The following is a 15471-nucleotide window of genomic DNA, read 5'->3' on the forward strand; positions in this document are numbered from 1 at the left end:
CCGAAATATGATAAAAAATGTCATACTATAGGAACTTGCAAATTCCACAGAAAGTACCAGGTGGGTATCGAACGCAGGACCTTTAGACTGCGACGACAACGCTGACAACTGCACCGTTCTGTTGCCTGCCACAACCCGAACGGAAGTCATACTTATAACATGTCGTCAGAAATAGCACAAAAAAGTCATGTCGTGCGAAACATGATAAAAAAAAAAAAAGTCATACTATAGCGTTTCTTCCGAAATGTGAAAAACAGTCCCTAACCCTGCAGATTTTGGTGGTAGTAGCAAATATTCAAACGAGAACTTTGAACGCCGAAGTGGAGAAGGGTTCCATGTGAACAGCAGTTGAACTTATCGTCCAAAATATGATAAAAAAAATTTTTTTAAAAAGTCATACTATACAACCCTGTGCAGTACCAATTTATCTTCTGTACATCCAACAACTGAGCAGCGTTTCCTCAACATTTCGTGCTTGTTGCCGCTTGCTGCTCGGCCATGGGTGGGAGGCAGAGTGGCCGGTGAGGAGGGTTAGGAGAGTTATACAGCCATAGTTTTGAACTTCCGCGACGATATGATCTCATAACGTTACGGAAGTACAAACAGCTTGCTGAGAGTTGCAGAGCTACTGGATTAGGGCTGTGTGCATTATCGAGTTTGTGGTGGAAAATTAAATTGTAAAAATATTGAAATAATTGTAACCATGTAATAACGTCAAACTAAGATCCATGTAATCCATTTTCAGCGTGTATTTCCAAGTGTCTGCAGTTTAACTATTTGTTGCAGTAATAAGAGAGCAGGCTGACCCCGACTCTTCCCATGACATGTTATGATCATTCTATGTAACCAGAACTAAAGCAAACAGAGACAATGAGCTATCAATTAATGTCTGGATGACTGCTGCAAGAAGCCACAATCCAAATTAGGTATGTTCATGATGAGCGGATGAAATTGGACGGATCGGGCGTGTTCTTTACTAAACTTTATAGAAAATGATGTATGATCAACAATTCTTCAGTTGCTCTGCATACTAACTCAGGTCTTTGTTGCAATAATACAGATCTTAGTTCCTCTGAAGTCTTCGCCTCCGTGAGTTTGTTGTTCTACCTCAAGTTTACTTATCGTTTTGACTCAGTGTATATTTTAAACCCACACCCCCTTTACTATGTAAAAAGCAAAGGAAAGTTGAATTTATACAACGTGGGGCCTTTTAATAAAACCAGATAATCTTACGCTGATCGATGATGACTCTCTCCATTCCCTCTTTGAGCTGGTTGGTGGTGCGGAGACGTTTCACAGCTCCACTCAGCATCCTCTCCTGCTGCGATAGCCTGCTCTTCAGCCGAGCTATCTCATTTTTCAGCAGCTCATCCTGATTTGGTGGGAAACACAAAAGAGGATTTAGTCCATGGATACTTAGTTACATGGGGGAGATACAGAGAGAGAACGTGTGTGTGTGTGTGTGTGTGTGTGTGTGTGTGTGTGTGTGTGTGTGTGTGTGTGTGTGTGTGTGTGTGTGTGTGTGTGTGTGTGTGTGTGTGTGTGTGTGTGTGTGTGTGTGTGTGTGTGTCTACCTGCTGGTTGATGCTGTCTCCTGCTGCGTTACCAGCTGGCAAATAGACTCTCCACAGCAGTTTGAGCAGTCGACCAGCCTCCTCTTGCACCTGCTGCATGGTGTTCATGCTGCTGGATAAACTCTTCAGATGCTGCTGCTCCACCACCTAACGAGATGTACACACAACAACTCTGATGACAACAGGACTTGTTACATATAAATGTGCAAATTCTGGAAAGGTAAGTCCATGTTTCGAATATCTAATAAACACAGTTTAAAGCCCATGATGACCTCACCTTGTTGTCAGAGCCCTGTTGTCCGAGTGTGTGCAGACACGCCTGCAGCTGTGAGTCCATGCTGCGCGACAGCTTGCGGCCGTCTGAGATCTGCTTGCGGAGGGCGTTGTAGTCTTCGATCAAGCCCAAAACGTGGCGGCCGCTGCGATTGGCCCACATCCGGTGGCCCGGCACGAGCCGAGAAGGAGCGCTGGAGGCGTTGTCCCCAGAGCTGCTGCTGACCGACCCACCGTCCACCTCTGTATGAACACGACGTTTCACATCTGGAAAGATTTAAATGGATGTTTTCAGTCACCTTCTGAAATGCACGGCGCTGAAAATCTGTATTTGTCGCTACTTATCGCTACAGTTCGGCATCATGTTAACTCTGAGAAGGTTTTTTTTACCATACAGAACACTGGTGTGTTCATTGTGAGTCTGAAATGAGCGATGGTGAGGATCGCAGCCTTCTCGACCCGGCGACCTGCCTCCTTCTTCTAAGAAAAATATTTAAAAAAAACAGCATTGACATGAGCTGGTAGACCCCTCCGTGTGCTTACGTGGCTTTCTGTATGTGTCAAAGGTCATCAGTGTGTGGGACTGAGCCTCGTCTTTACCTGGAGAGGACAGCAGATAGTTGATGTTGATGGTTTCAGAGCGACTGGGCCGTCGGAGCAGCTGCTCCTCCAGTTTCTGCCGCAGAGCCGTGTTGGTCTGGATGCTCCTCTCCAGCTGCAGCCTCAGGTGTCTGATCTCCGACAGCAGCTCCGCCAGGTCCACGGAGCCGGAGGAGGGGACGGGGACGGGCTCCTGGGTCGTCTCCCTGGATTCTGCACAATAAAAGAAAGAAAATATTATATTATATGTATTAATAAAGACAAATTAAACAACAAAAAACAACTAAAGCAGAGGTATTTAAGATGCTGCAACACCAGAGGAGCATTTTTACAAACTGTAACACTGCTTTGAGTAAAAGACGGTGGTGGTTGTGGTGGGGGTGGTCAAAGGTGAACAGTTATGTATAATTCTCTTGTTTCTTCTTATTTCCACCTCAGAATCACTGATGTGTCAGCCAATATTAGCTTATTGCACATCAGAGAATATGTTGAACGACACACGACAAGAAACTGTACAGAAAAGCCGAACTGTGTTTGACGTTATGTTAAAACAGACAGTGTCAGCATTGCAAAGTCTGTCCACCAGAGAGCACAAGTTCATTTTTCTCCTATAAAATGTTCTGCTCATTATGTGGCTCAAACACATACACCAAACAGTTAAATGCATCTGTATTAAGATTGTTAAGTTCACAAAAAAAATTGCTGTTGGTTTTAAAATCAACAATATCGATATCGACCTTAAATAAAAATCCAGCATCAGTTAGGATACAGAGTGCAGTGTTTCTTATTTAAAACCATAAGAGGATGCAAAATAAAGACCAAAAGTTTGTCCTCAGACTGATGTAGGATGTAGATGTGTCGTTGTTGCAGAGTCACACTTTAAAAAGCCCCTTTTTGACAAAAGTGAAAAAGGAGCAGTACTGTTGGGTTGGTTGGAGTTGGTCTTCATCTTTTCGTAAACCTGCAGCTCCACCCGCAGCGACTGGAGGAGATGCTGGGAGTCGGACAGATGCTGCCTCTGGAGCTTCACCTCACACTGCAACCTGGACAAACACAAATATTAAAGTCAGTGATTAGAAGACACTCACAGGGACATAACTTGTGTCTAAACATGTGTCTGCGCTGCTTTAAGAAATTATTTAAAAAAAAAAAAAAAATACATTGATGAATATAGTACAAAAATGCCACACACACACTCAGCTGTGACAGGTGAGCGAAAGGGAGAGGAGACGTGATCTGACAGTAAACTAGACTCCTGGTTTTGAGTTTCAGCCTCAGTCAACTGTGTCAGTAGGACCCGGGGCAGGAGGTCACGTACCATCTTCATGGCATGTGCGTTTCCTCGGACGAGCCTTCACATGATACACGCTCAAGTTTCAGAGTTGTACAAATAGCATGGAATAATGGAAATAGTAATGACTCTGTAGAATGGTAATTAGCAGCTGCAAGTAGTTTCAGGTTGCAGGGAGGAGAGCAGTAATGACATTAAGTGTGTGGTTCACAACAGCTTGTTGTGGTCCTGATGCACTGATGTTACCTGTGTGTGTGTGTGTGTGTGTGTGTGTTTACCTGTGTAGCTCCTCCTTGCTGTAGTGCAGTGAGTCCTGCAGCTGGGAGTTTTCCTGGCTGCTGTGCTCCAGTCTCTCCTGCAGTCGGTTGTTTTCCTGCCTCAGAGCTTCACACTCCTTCCTGCTCTGCTCCAGTTTGGCCGTCCGCCTGGCCAGAGTCTCCCGCAGCTTCTCGTTCTCCTTCTGCTTGTCTGAAGGAAATTAAGATGTTTGTGAGTTAGCGTTGAGCACCACATCAGTGAGGGATTTGCGCACGTGTTTGACCTGGGAAAACCTTTAGGACCCCAAGGACCAGCACCAGCACCAAAAATACCGTATCTCCAGTTCTACTGGCTCATTAACATATCATTTGAAACGTATACAGACCTTACGAGTCAAAGAGCTTGTAATAAAAGTGTGTTTTACCTCTAGATGCCATGTTGAGCTGCTCCTTCAGGGTTTGGTTTTGTCCCCAGAGGAATCGCACTTCATTGGACAGCTGACCCTGCTCATCATTGCCGTGGATGAAGATGTTGGTGGCTGCTGAACACAGGCATACACACATATACTGATGAGTCAACATACGAGGGCTTAACCAGTATTTTACGAGGTCAAATAATGTCCTAGCTGTAAGACTGACACACAGAGGACAGACAGAGTTAGATTGTAGGTGTGTACCTGGGTCTTTCTCCACCTCAGCTAGTCTCTTCTCCAGCTGCTCCCTGAGGCGGTCGTTGGTGCGAATGCTTTCCTCCAAACGTTGTCGCAAAGCTCTGATCTCCTGCAGATGTTCTGCCAGCAGGTCTAACAGACACATGCACAAAGATAAATTACAGGGGTCCATCAAGGCAACACTTTGCAGCATTTGTGAAAAAACATGGATGCGGCTACCACAGGATTTAGTATTGCACTTAGATTACATTACATTAAAGAAGGAATTATCTAAATTGAAGCTGCAGAGGCCAAGATATTATGACTTTTAGTCGCTAGTATGGATCAAACTACAACAATACAGTCTTCATTTCCCATAATGAAACCTGATACCATCTTTTGTTTAACTCTCTTTGCATAACAAATGACAACTTCTTTTAAACCACACTCTATTTATAACACAGGTTTTACATTAAAAAATTATATTCAAGCCAATATAACCCTGATTACATCATAATGACATCATCAGGGTTATTTTTTGTCTTTTAAAAGTTCCTCCAACACCACAGATGAAATAATTCCAAAATTTTTACAATATTATTGCAGCAAAACTTTATGTAAAATTGGAAAGTCTTATTGCGCCAACATGTTCATCAACCCTGTATTTACCTGAAGTCATCGTGCGAGGCTGTTCACCAGCATTCTTTGGTGAGCTGATGTCTCCGTCTTGTCTGTGCGCCTCTGTTTGAGGTCCCGAGCCCTCCTGATTGTGGCCTTGATCCTGTTCCTGATGGTGGGAGCTGGTCTGGGCCATGATTGAGCGATGCAGGTCCAGTTCGCTGCGCAGGGTGATGTTGAGCTCCTCGCTGCTCATCAGCTGCTCCTGCAGCCGCCCGTTCTCCCTCTGCAGGCCCTGCAGTCTGCTGCCAGAGTCCCTGTGACCGGACACACCTTCCTCCTGAGCTCCTCCTACATGAGGGACGGCTGCTCCTGTCCAATCCGCGGGGAGTCGCTGGTCTAAACATGTAGAGGGAGACATCAACAGATAAATCATTTATTGATAAAAATGTCCAAAAAAGAGATTCCTCATTACCTTATGTGGTCTAAAGGGCATTTTTACAAGATGATTATGTGAAAGACCTTTTTGTTTCCAATCACTATTAAATCCTCAAATTAATACTTGGTTATAATCCATCTTCTTTGGTTGGAATTTGTAAACCAGAATGTCATTCAGAGGTAAAGGCTCCACACTAACACATGTAGTAACAGAAGATGAACCACAGCAGCTCCACAGTATTGTAGCAGTGAGGGTCTCCGGGACCCTCTGCAGGACCTCTCATGTATCCACATGCTTCACTTGTCTCTGTAAAAGTCTTCACTGCGTCTTATCCCCAAGGGAAACACAATTTAAGGATTGAACCGGATAGGTGCCACTGAATAATGCAACTTTAAGTGGAGGTGGATTGAAACTGGACACCTGCTCTGTCCTTGGCCGGCATGCTTTGTCCTGAGGGACACCTCGCTGCAACATAATGGATGTGAGGGGAAAATAAGTGCCATTACAGGCACTGACTAGGCCAGCTGTACCCATGGACAAGGACTCACGTAATCCCAATGACATTCCACTGGGCAAAGAAATGGAGAAAATATGCATTTTTAATGCAGCAAACAGAGTTAATCCTGGTTTAGCACACACTATACCTGTCTGGGCCAATCATATGTGACACTTAGGACTGTAACTGGACTTGGTTTTCACACCCATTCACAAATTAACTCTATTATTAAGACTATGTTTAAGAATTGCCTCTGGGACTGCTTACTGTGTGCTCGACTGCCACTTCGTGTGGTTGGGCTGCTGTGGCAGGAGGAGGAGGTCCTGTCTGTGTAGTACAGATCAGAGTGAGAGCTGTGGTGGCTGCTGGGGCTCTGGCCTCTGATCTGGCTCTGCAGGCTCTGGATGAGTCGGTTCTTCTCCTGCAGCTCTTTGGCCAACCTGGGAGGAAGTGGAATGAATCACGTTAACGCCAGCTGGGAGAGATGAGTATTTAAGAACACCCAACAGCTGGATTTCATCTATTGCGTCATCCTGATGGGTGTAGGAGAGCGAAAGAACAGCACCCAAAAACAGAGACACACAGCAGAAGACCAAAGAAGTCAAAGAAAAATATGTTCCTAACCAGAGGGCTTTCAGACAACGATCATCGGAAACACACAGCTGGAAAGTTTAAAGGAGGAGTTCACAGCAACCGTCATGCTGTCCGTGTGGATCAAACCCACTCACAGGTCCAGCTGCTCCCTGGTGCACTCAGCCAGGGTGAGGTTTTGCTGAACGAGGAGGCTGACGTGCTGCTGCAGCAGCTCTCTCTCGCCCTCTAGCTCCAGACGCAGATAATCTATGTCCTCCTGGATTCTACACAGGCTGTTAGCAGGATCTCTCAGGCTCTGCTCATAGGACAGCGCTGACTGTGATGCCTGCTGAAGCTCCTCAAGACTGCCCACATCAGTGGTAACATGGATTAATGCGCATCACCATTGGCAACTTTAATATCTGGTCTAACAATGCACAAGTGTGGTTAAGAAAAAATCTTTAATTATTCAGATCATCGTGTGGGGGAGAAACTTAAGAGTAAAAAAAAAAAATCTAAAATAAATTTGATTTTTTTTTTTAACCTCTGATGCTTTGATTGTACAGTTAAAAAAAACAAACAAACAAACAAACAAAAAAACTGCTCTTTGGAGGCCATTGGTCTATTCTTGAAAATAAAAAGTGTGACAAAGGTGTTCCACATTATGTCCAGTGGGCTGAACTGTACGTTTATTTAACACTGATCTTGGTATCTTGTCAAACATGACTGACATGGGCTGTGTGTATTCTCCTCTGAGAGGAGACTCCGGTGACCCAGTTAGGAGTAGTATAACCTTAATGTTTTGGCTGAACCAGACAAAATCAGGTCAACAGCAGGACACTATTCAAAACTAACAACACACACACACACACACACACACACACACACACACACACACACACACACACACACACACACACAGCCCAGGGTCATAAGGCAAGTGGCTGGGTGGAGGAGGAGGTGGGGGGTTTAAAAGGGTCATGGGACAAACATCGAAATGGCTCAAATCACAAACAGTAACACATTGACCTAAAAAAAATACTGAATGAGAAAGATACAAAAATAGCAAAATAAATAAAAACAAATATACTGCTCATTCAGAACAGAAAGGTGAAAGCCCCGCCCCCTCCCCCAAAAAAAACCCACAAAAAAACAACAATTCTCCACTCAAAACACTATCAAATATATCTTCCTGGTTGCACAAATCATGACTGATTAAATAAATTCAATTTAATGGCGAGACATGAGACTGGTATACAGTTTTTCATCTAATCTCTTCCAGAAAGGGAATAGGAAACTTCCTAAAATGCCAAACTACTGTTTTTAAGCACAATATTTAAGTATCAAGACAATTCAATTCACCTGATCTTTTGGATTAACTGATTCTAAATATCACATACTTGTGGTCCCCTCACAAATAAACATACAACATAATAAATGCAGGGAAATGACTTAGAATAAGGGATAGAATAAGCCCAACCTGCGAGACAGTTCGAGAGCTGCCATGTCCTCATTATCCAGATGAGACTCTCCTATGAGACAAGAGGAAAAGATGCTGTCATAGACCCGTCGGTACAAATCAGTTACAAATGACTGCTCTTTTGTGTTCATCTCTCTCAGCTGGTGGCTTTCTCTTTATTATATCATGTTATTTCTGCACAATAGACTATCACTATTTTTATATAGACTAAAACACATGCTTTTTTACAACTCGGAACCTTCAATATCTTAGACTTCAAAAAATATTAAGATAAAGTCTAAAGTTAAAGAGCCCGATCTCACTATTTATTTCCATGTGTGTTTAGTTTTTTTGTGTTTTGGCACAATACTGTATCCTGAATCAAATAATATAAAATAATTTCCATTACTGGAAGGCAGCAGCTACCTTTGTCCAGCCGGCCCTCCAGCCTGTCCAGAATGCTGAGGCTCTTATCCAGCTGCTCTTTGACCACCTCCCCCATGTAGTAGTCGACCTCGCCGGCGTGCAGCAGCTCCTTGAAGGCCTTGCCCAGCTCCTCCAGCTGTCGACGCTGCAGGGCTCCCAGCCGGCGGCTCTCCTTGATCTGCTGCCTCAGTTGTGACAGCTCCCTGGCCTGCGACTGCACCAGGGAGTCCAGTCTGTGGAGAAGACACAATGAGGGCATGAGTGGATAAAGAATATGAAAGTCGATGGCATCAGTCAAGATTTGAGTTTGCAGGATCTACTCAGAGAGGAACGAAAATAATATATATATACACACACACACACACATATATATATAATTTAAAAATGAACAGTTTATTGACCTTGCAGGTGATGTAGAGCGGCTGCGGGCCTTCTGCATTTGTTCACTTGTGTCTCTGTTCAGTGTCCTCTCTCTTTCCAGCTCCACATTGAGATGGCGGGTTTTATCCTTCATCGCCTGGTTCTCCCCCTCCCGCTTCTCCATCAGCTGCCCACTTCTGTAGTTCCTTTTTTGGCTATGGTCATCTCTGTGTGTGGCCTCTGGGTCCCTGACGATAGACGGGTCAAAGGTGTTGGCAGCTAAGTCACTGGAGAGCGAGCTCCTCCGTAGAAGACTTTGCATTTGGAGAATGAGTTTGGTCTGGATCTCCAGCTGGATCTTCAGCTCTCTGACTTGTGACTGAAGCTGGAGCGGATCCTCGGAAACACCGTACTCATCATAGACCTGCAAACCTTTCAGACTGACCTAAAAAAATTGACAAAATAAGGTTAAAAAACACATTTTGGCTGCAAATGATGAAAATCTCTGTCAGCATCTTTGGATTCCACATCTAATATAAAAAAAGCGTCTTGAAGTAAGCGACACGTTCAAGTGTAGCTAGCATTAGCTTCAAACCTAACATTTTAGCTGCCTTGCTAAAAGGAAGCCAGTGTACACCAGCAAAAATTTCAAACTGATTCATGTTTGTTCAAACTCAACAAATGCACTTTTTGTATTCTTTGCATGAGTTTCCCTCGATGGAAACCTCTGTACAAGTGTTCAGAGAACAATAAACGTTTGTTAATGCACCTGGTTTACAGAAAAGCTTGGTAACGCCTATCAAAAGTAAATAAACAAATTATGATACCACACAGCTGTGTTACATGTTCATTTCAAAAAGTATTCTAAAATATCGTATCTTTTTATGCACTGTAACGGAATACATTACTTTTCAACATGTTTTCAGCCATCACTCATTTTGCCCAATCCTGCAAAAGATCGCAGTGTGCGTTCAAGCAGAAGACCACATCGTACCTTGGCTGAGCTGAGAGCTGGGGAACTCGGGTACGGGGTGCTGGAGGTGGAGTCCAGGTTTTCAGTAGAGGAGAAGGTGGCCTGTTCATGTTTCAACAGGGAAGGCAGGCTGGAGGCACTGCAACTAGGGTTCACACCCACCTCCAGATCTGGCAACACAAGGGATAAAGAAATATTAAACTAGGGAAGTAATCCATCACGAGAAGTGGAAAATTAATAGTGATAGTGCCATGTGAGGAAAAAAAATCATTTGAGATACAGCCAGACTGAAATAAGACAAGAAATATAAGTGAAAGGTTAATAAGTGTGCGATAAGACATTCCCAAACTTTAACATGCAAAAAAATCAGACAACCCATTCAAATTTGGAAATAGTGCAGAGAAATCCCACGTTAAAACCAGAAAAGAGACTTGTGTGGTTATGAGACCCAAACAAAAAACATTCCTCGAGGTCAGAGACAGTGTGCTACAAGTGGTCTGTGTTCCCTCCTCATGCAGACACACAGAGAGAGAATCTATCCACATTTAAGATTAGTGTCCACTCAGCAGACAGACATGCAGAGTCTGCCTAGAGGCTGTCTACCTGTGCTACTGCTCTCTTCCCTATCGTTCTCACTCTTGCCACTGGTTTCGTAACCCAGGTCCTGCAAATCCACCTGCACGCCTTTGTCATCCTGCTCAGGAGCTGGCATTGGAAGCAATATGTGATGGGTTAGGAAGAAATCATTTGAGGCATACAGAACCTTGTTTCTCTTCTTTATGGTGTTCCTGGTCAATGTGGATTAACAAAAGGGGTTTTCACTTTAACATGTGCTTTATTTTAGCATCACAAAATCATTATAAATATGAATTGTTGCACACAAGGTAGGAAGCACCTCAGCATGTGTTTTCTCACCTTTCCTTGCAGTTTCAGGGGACGGCGTCTGTGTCAGAGCAGTGGCCAGTTTCTCCTCCAGGCTTTTACATGCTTTCTTCTTCTCCCTCAGCGCCTTATGCAGAGTCTCCAGTTGGACCTGAACATTTGGTGGTAATCCGTTTGCATCCTGCACCCTCTCCCCTCTGTGGCCTTTCTCTTCTTGCAGAGAAACTTGAATTTTAGATACCCTCTGAGAGTAATCACTGAGGACCCTGTAGAGGAGACAGAGATGCTGGTGGAGCTCTTGTCCCTTTGTTCCAGTTGAAGTGGTGGACTGATAGCTGCTGGATTTGGTGCTTGGCTGGGTGGGTTCTTCCAGTTGCTCCCTCTCTTTCAGGGCTTTCTGAAGTTTGTCTAAATTCAGTTGCAGGTCAGGGTTCATCTGTGGTGATCTACTAAAAGTTAAGGAGCCACTATTTGTACAGTGGGCTGCGATGGAGGCGATGGCAGACTCTGCTGCACTAAAGCAGTTCATTAGAACTTTAATCATGTCTTGATTTAAACCAGCATTATCAGAATCTCTATTTGCACCAGGGTCTTCCTTTGACTCATTTTCTTTCAGTGACTCTGCTGCGGTTGCTATTTGCCTTGTGGAGGCGCCCTTTAGGCCAACACCGTCACTGCTGTGGCCATGTTTTGCAGCAGTGTCTGCCAGCTCCTGGTGGAGAAGTTCCAGCTGAGTGAGAAGAGCAGCGTTTGCCTCGGTGTGATCCAGTGATGCTCTGGCTTCCAGGTCCTGATGGGACCCGGCTGGACTGTAGCTACGATGAGCATATTTGAGGGTGGAGGGAGGGGAAGTGCTGTACTCGAGTGACGTGGGAGAGTCGGGGTCTGTATGCAGCGGCTGGTCAGACCCACAGACATCATCCACATTAAGGTGCTGAAGTGCATCTGTGTTCAGCTGGTCAGAGCTGTCAGACTGCCTGCAGCTGCTTCCCGCCTCCACTCTCAGCCTCACAGGCACAGGGAGGCGAGATGTGACTCCAGCCTACATTATAAACAAATACAACATTTATTAAAAACACAAACAGACAGGGAGCAACGTGGCGTATTTTTCTTTTTTTACTGCATTGCAAAACTTACCCTATGTCTTGTGAAATGCTGCTTTGCACTCTTGCCGTGTGACGTGCATTTAGTTATTGGACTCTCCAGCTCATCTACAGTGCTGACAGCGGTAACAGGCATCTCCTCATCTGACAACTCATTCGGTTTCTTCTCTCCTCTTTCCTTTGACAGTTTGATGACCACAGAAGCACCTTTTGCCCCGGTGTTTAGTGTTTCCAAACTCGTTCTCAATTCAGCCTGTCCTTCACTGCTGTTCCCCGAGGCATCTGTGCTCTCTTTCTCTTTACACTCAGTGGATTTTTGTTCCTTCAGGAGACCCCGCAGCTCCACATTTTCTGATCTAAGTCTGAGGAGTTCCTCTCTGCAATAAGGGATATTTTATTAGTTTACTGTTCAGACAACTGACTTTTAAGCAAAAGTTAAAAGTAAAAGTTGGTTCTGAACCGTGCTGAAGAAAAGACCCACCTAAGGTGCATGAGTGAAATGGACCCACAATCAGTCAGCAGGGATTTAAGTGCCATTACATCTCGTTTTTTGTCCCTTGAATCTTTCTCTACAGTGTCCAAGATGTTGCTGCCAGAGTGAGCATGCTCTCTACTCTGGCTAAGGCCACTGTCCATACTGTCATCATACAACAGCTTTCCAGACACCATCTAAAATGGAGAGTTTAGAAATTTAGTTGCTTGAAATGGGGGAAAAACATTGCTTTATTAAGCTCATTTGAGTATTAACTTAATAAAAAAATTTTTTATTTCATACCTGTCCTACTTTGATGCCTATCTGGCTCTCTTTATCCTCAACAGAAGGATGTGTACTGCTACTGTGAGCCAGTCGCTGGATCTCCTGCGTCTTCTCAAGCTGCTAGAGTAATGGGATGGGAGGCGAGTGTGACACACATGGCTCGGTAAAAGAAAACTTAAAAAGGGAACAGAATCCATAAAACACTGCACAGCAACAGCAGAATGGCATGACGTGTCTAATGTGGAATGGGGGAAGAGAGACCGTTTCATGGAACACAGAGATAAAAAAAAAAAAAAAAAAAAAAAAAAGAGGGACTGATTAGGAAAGGTGAAGGAGAGAGGAAAGTGGGTAGTTTGTACTACAGATAAGAAACACACCTGTTAGAGAAATAAGACATTTAGCACTACAGAGCCAAGAGACATTAGTAACAGGCTAGACAGAGCAGAGGTTAAGATGTAGGTTCAAAGGTTAGAAAGGAGCTAATACAGGTGGATGTTAGACAATGACTCATGATTCATCAAGTATTTTCTAAATGTGGACATACTGTAGAAAAATATTCCTAATAAATGACAAAATATGTCCTCTATTTTAAGATCTCGGGAATAAAACCTGACAGTACAACTTCTAGCAAAACCTCATCCATTTGCCTTTTGTGGCCTCTAACCTGTTTCCACGGGCTACTGCTGGCCAGGTCTTTGTCTTCTTTGTTGGGCTCCGACTTCTCTATTAGTGACAGTCGGCTCTGCAGTTCGTTATTTAAAGTCTGCAGTCTGCTGACACAGTCTTGCAGCTCCAGCACCTACGGAAACATTTTTTACCCATTAGCATGACTATCTAATCTTTCAGCTTTAAGTGTTTTGGAGATTTACCTTACACGCCGAAATAAGCAGAGGAACAATACCTCTTTCAAACAGATACACTAGTTTGAAAAAGAATTCACCTTCTGTTTGAGCTCCTGAGCAGAGAGTTGAGTTAAGCCGTCGTCCTGCTCATCAGTCACACAGATACTCATGTAGGAAGTCTGATCTCCAATGAAACTCAAAGTTTCACCTGGAAAACATCAAAGTCACTTGAAACAAAGAGGTTCCCCTTCAACAAAACTCTAAGTAGTGGTTGTAGACACGTTGTTGGATTATGACATCTGGTGTATCTTTTCAAGTCTTACCACCATCGTTGGCTCCACCAACCCCTCCTCCACGGTTCTGAATTGCGCCTAAGCGAGCCTGCAGAGATGCATTCCAGCGCTGGGCATCTTCAAGCTGGTGCCTCATGCTCTCCAGTTCTTTGGGATCAATCAGGTCCATACCTGGATGGATACACACAGGGACACGGGCAGGTCACACGCTATGTGTCTGGCACATTTCTATGTTTCACAGCTGTTTACATACTGCATCATTTTAAGTTAAGAATTTATGTGACTTTGTGAAAGAGGTCATTAAGATCCTGTATACCACAGCTGTTTTTCACAACTATGAAAACACTAGTATCATACTGTTTATACACAGACTAGCCAGTAGGGGAAATATTTCACACAGATGACATGAACATTTGCACACAAAAAAAATAAGAGCTCAAATATAAATTCAAATTGAATTTTCAGGTTTTGATCATGTACGTGTAAAATCTAATGTTTGATAATTGAAATGGTGAACAACTATAACCTACTCTCAAACAGAAAAAAAGCCATTCATACACAATAAATGTAAACTAAACAAGTGAGTATGCTTTTTGGACTATGTATTTCGTGCATCTAGGCATGCTTGTTTAAAACTTAATACATTGGAAACATAAGCTTGTGGTTGAATTTATTTAGTCAAAAGGCTGCAGTGTGCGAAAAGAGTGATACGCCAATAAAATAATAGCTTTTTTTGTGCATTTCTTAATTTATAGCATGTAATGCTTATAGCATGAAGTATGTGCACACATTATATCTAAATCCTGATGATTGCATAACCAAAACGGGGCAATTTAATTAGTGGTAATTTCCTTGCTAAATCTCTCTCGCAGTGAGTGAGAATGCGAGCCATGGCCCTGTTACTTACAGCTGACCTATTTATACACCTGGCTCACAGTAGATAGGGGTGAGGGAGGAGCATGATCTTGATGTGCACACTGATGCAAGCACACACATGCATGTTGACAGACAATCGAGTTATTTAGCTTAGATGACAAACTCAGTGACACTTTTAATCTGCGTCAGGGCTGCGCACTGATGTCACAATACATCTGAAGGACTAATGGTGATAAATTACATTAATTTATGTGATGTCAGAGATTACAAAACCTCAGACATTTTGGATTAGGATCTATTTCAGTAGAACTACTCTTTAAATGGGGTACTTAATTAATTAATTCTGTCAGAAAACAGTATAAAAACCTTTAATAGCTTTATTGAAGTTGTTATATAATGACACACTTTGGTATCTTAATCTATTTCATGAGACAGATGGTTGGATGAGTTGGATTAATAACCAGAGGGATGTTAAGCGAGGTGATGCAATCAGCAAACAAGCAAATGTTTTAAAGGGACAGTGAAAACAAACAGACAGGATGCTAAAAGTGAGAGAGAGAGAGAAGACAGACCAACAGCAGCCTTTATTTATTTAAGGAGCAACAAACAGAAGTGGAATCAATACATTTACTGAGTGACAGTGAAATGGGTAGCAACAGTATGGACAGAGACATGCAGATGAGGAGGTGATGATGTAAAGAGTAGTAGACAGAAAGTGCACAATAAAAT

The 15471-nt window shown here is 43.4% G+C and overlaps 1 protein-coding gene across 1 annotated transcript in view; it reads right to left on the reverse strand.

Moving 5' to 3' along the window:
* cdk5rap2 (CDK5 regulatory subunit associated protein 2) overlaps positions 1 to 15471 on the reverse strand; it is a 39055-nt gene that overhangs the window by 7009 nt on the left and 16575 nt on the right. Inside the window, exons 26-49 of the mRNA XM_069715653.1 lie at positions 13897 to 14037; positions 13672 to 13781; positions 13396 to 13530; positions 12750 to 12851; positions 12456 to 12643; positions 12009 to 12351; positions 10905 to 11913; positions 10593 to 10694; positions 10011 to 10159; positions 9058 to 9461; positions 8657 to 8889; positions 8252 to 8303; positions 6927 to 7136; positions 6466 to 6638; positions 5315 to 5662; positions 4673 to 4798; positions 4421 to 4534; positions 4017 to 4206; positions 3369 to 3490; positions 2448 to 2660; positions 2238 to 2327; positions 1852 to 2114; positions 1575 to 1721; positions 1234 to 1372 (exon numbers count right to left, since the gene is read on the reverse strand). Coding sequence (XP_069571754.1) covers positions 1234 to 1372; positions 1575 to 1721; positions 1852 to 2114; positions 2238 to 2327; positions 2448 to 2660; positions 3369 to 3490; positions 4017 to 4206; positions 4421 to 4534; positions 4673 to 4798; positions 5315 to 5662; positions 6466 to 6638; positions 6927 to 7136; positions 8252 to 8303; positions 8657 to 8889; positions 9058 to 9461; positions 10011 to 10159; positions 10593 to 10694; positions 10905 to 11913; positions 12009 to 12351; positions 12456 to 12643; positions 12750 to 12851; positions 13396 to 13530; positions 13672 to 13781; positions 13897 to 14037 — 5103 coding nt within the window. The remainder of the gene's footprint in view (positions 1 to 1233; positions 1373 to 1574; positions 1722 to 1851; positions 2115 to 2237; positions 2328 to 2447; positions 2661 to 3368; positions 3491 to 4016; positions 4207 to 4420; positions 4535 to 4672; positions 4799 to 5314; positions 5663 to 6465; positions 6639 to 6926; positions 7137 to 8251; positions 8304 to 8656; positions 8890 to 9057; positions 9462 to 10010; positions 10160 to 10592; positions 10695 to 10904; positions 11914 to 12008; positions 12352 to 12455; positions 12644 to 12749; positions 12852 to 13395; positions 13531 to 13671; positions 13782 to 13896; positions 14038 to 15471) is intronic.

Source organism: Brachyistius frenatus, unplaced genomic scaffold, assembly GCF_029030835.1.
Source record: "Brachyistius frenatus isolate BFR_SWC_R1_liver_20210118 unplaced genomic scaffold, ASM2903083v1 Contig_146, whole genome shotgun sequence".
Classification (NCBI taxonomy): domain Eukaryota; kingdom Metazoa; phylum Chordata; class Actinopteri; family Embiotocidae; genus Brachyistius; species Brachyistius frenatus.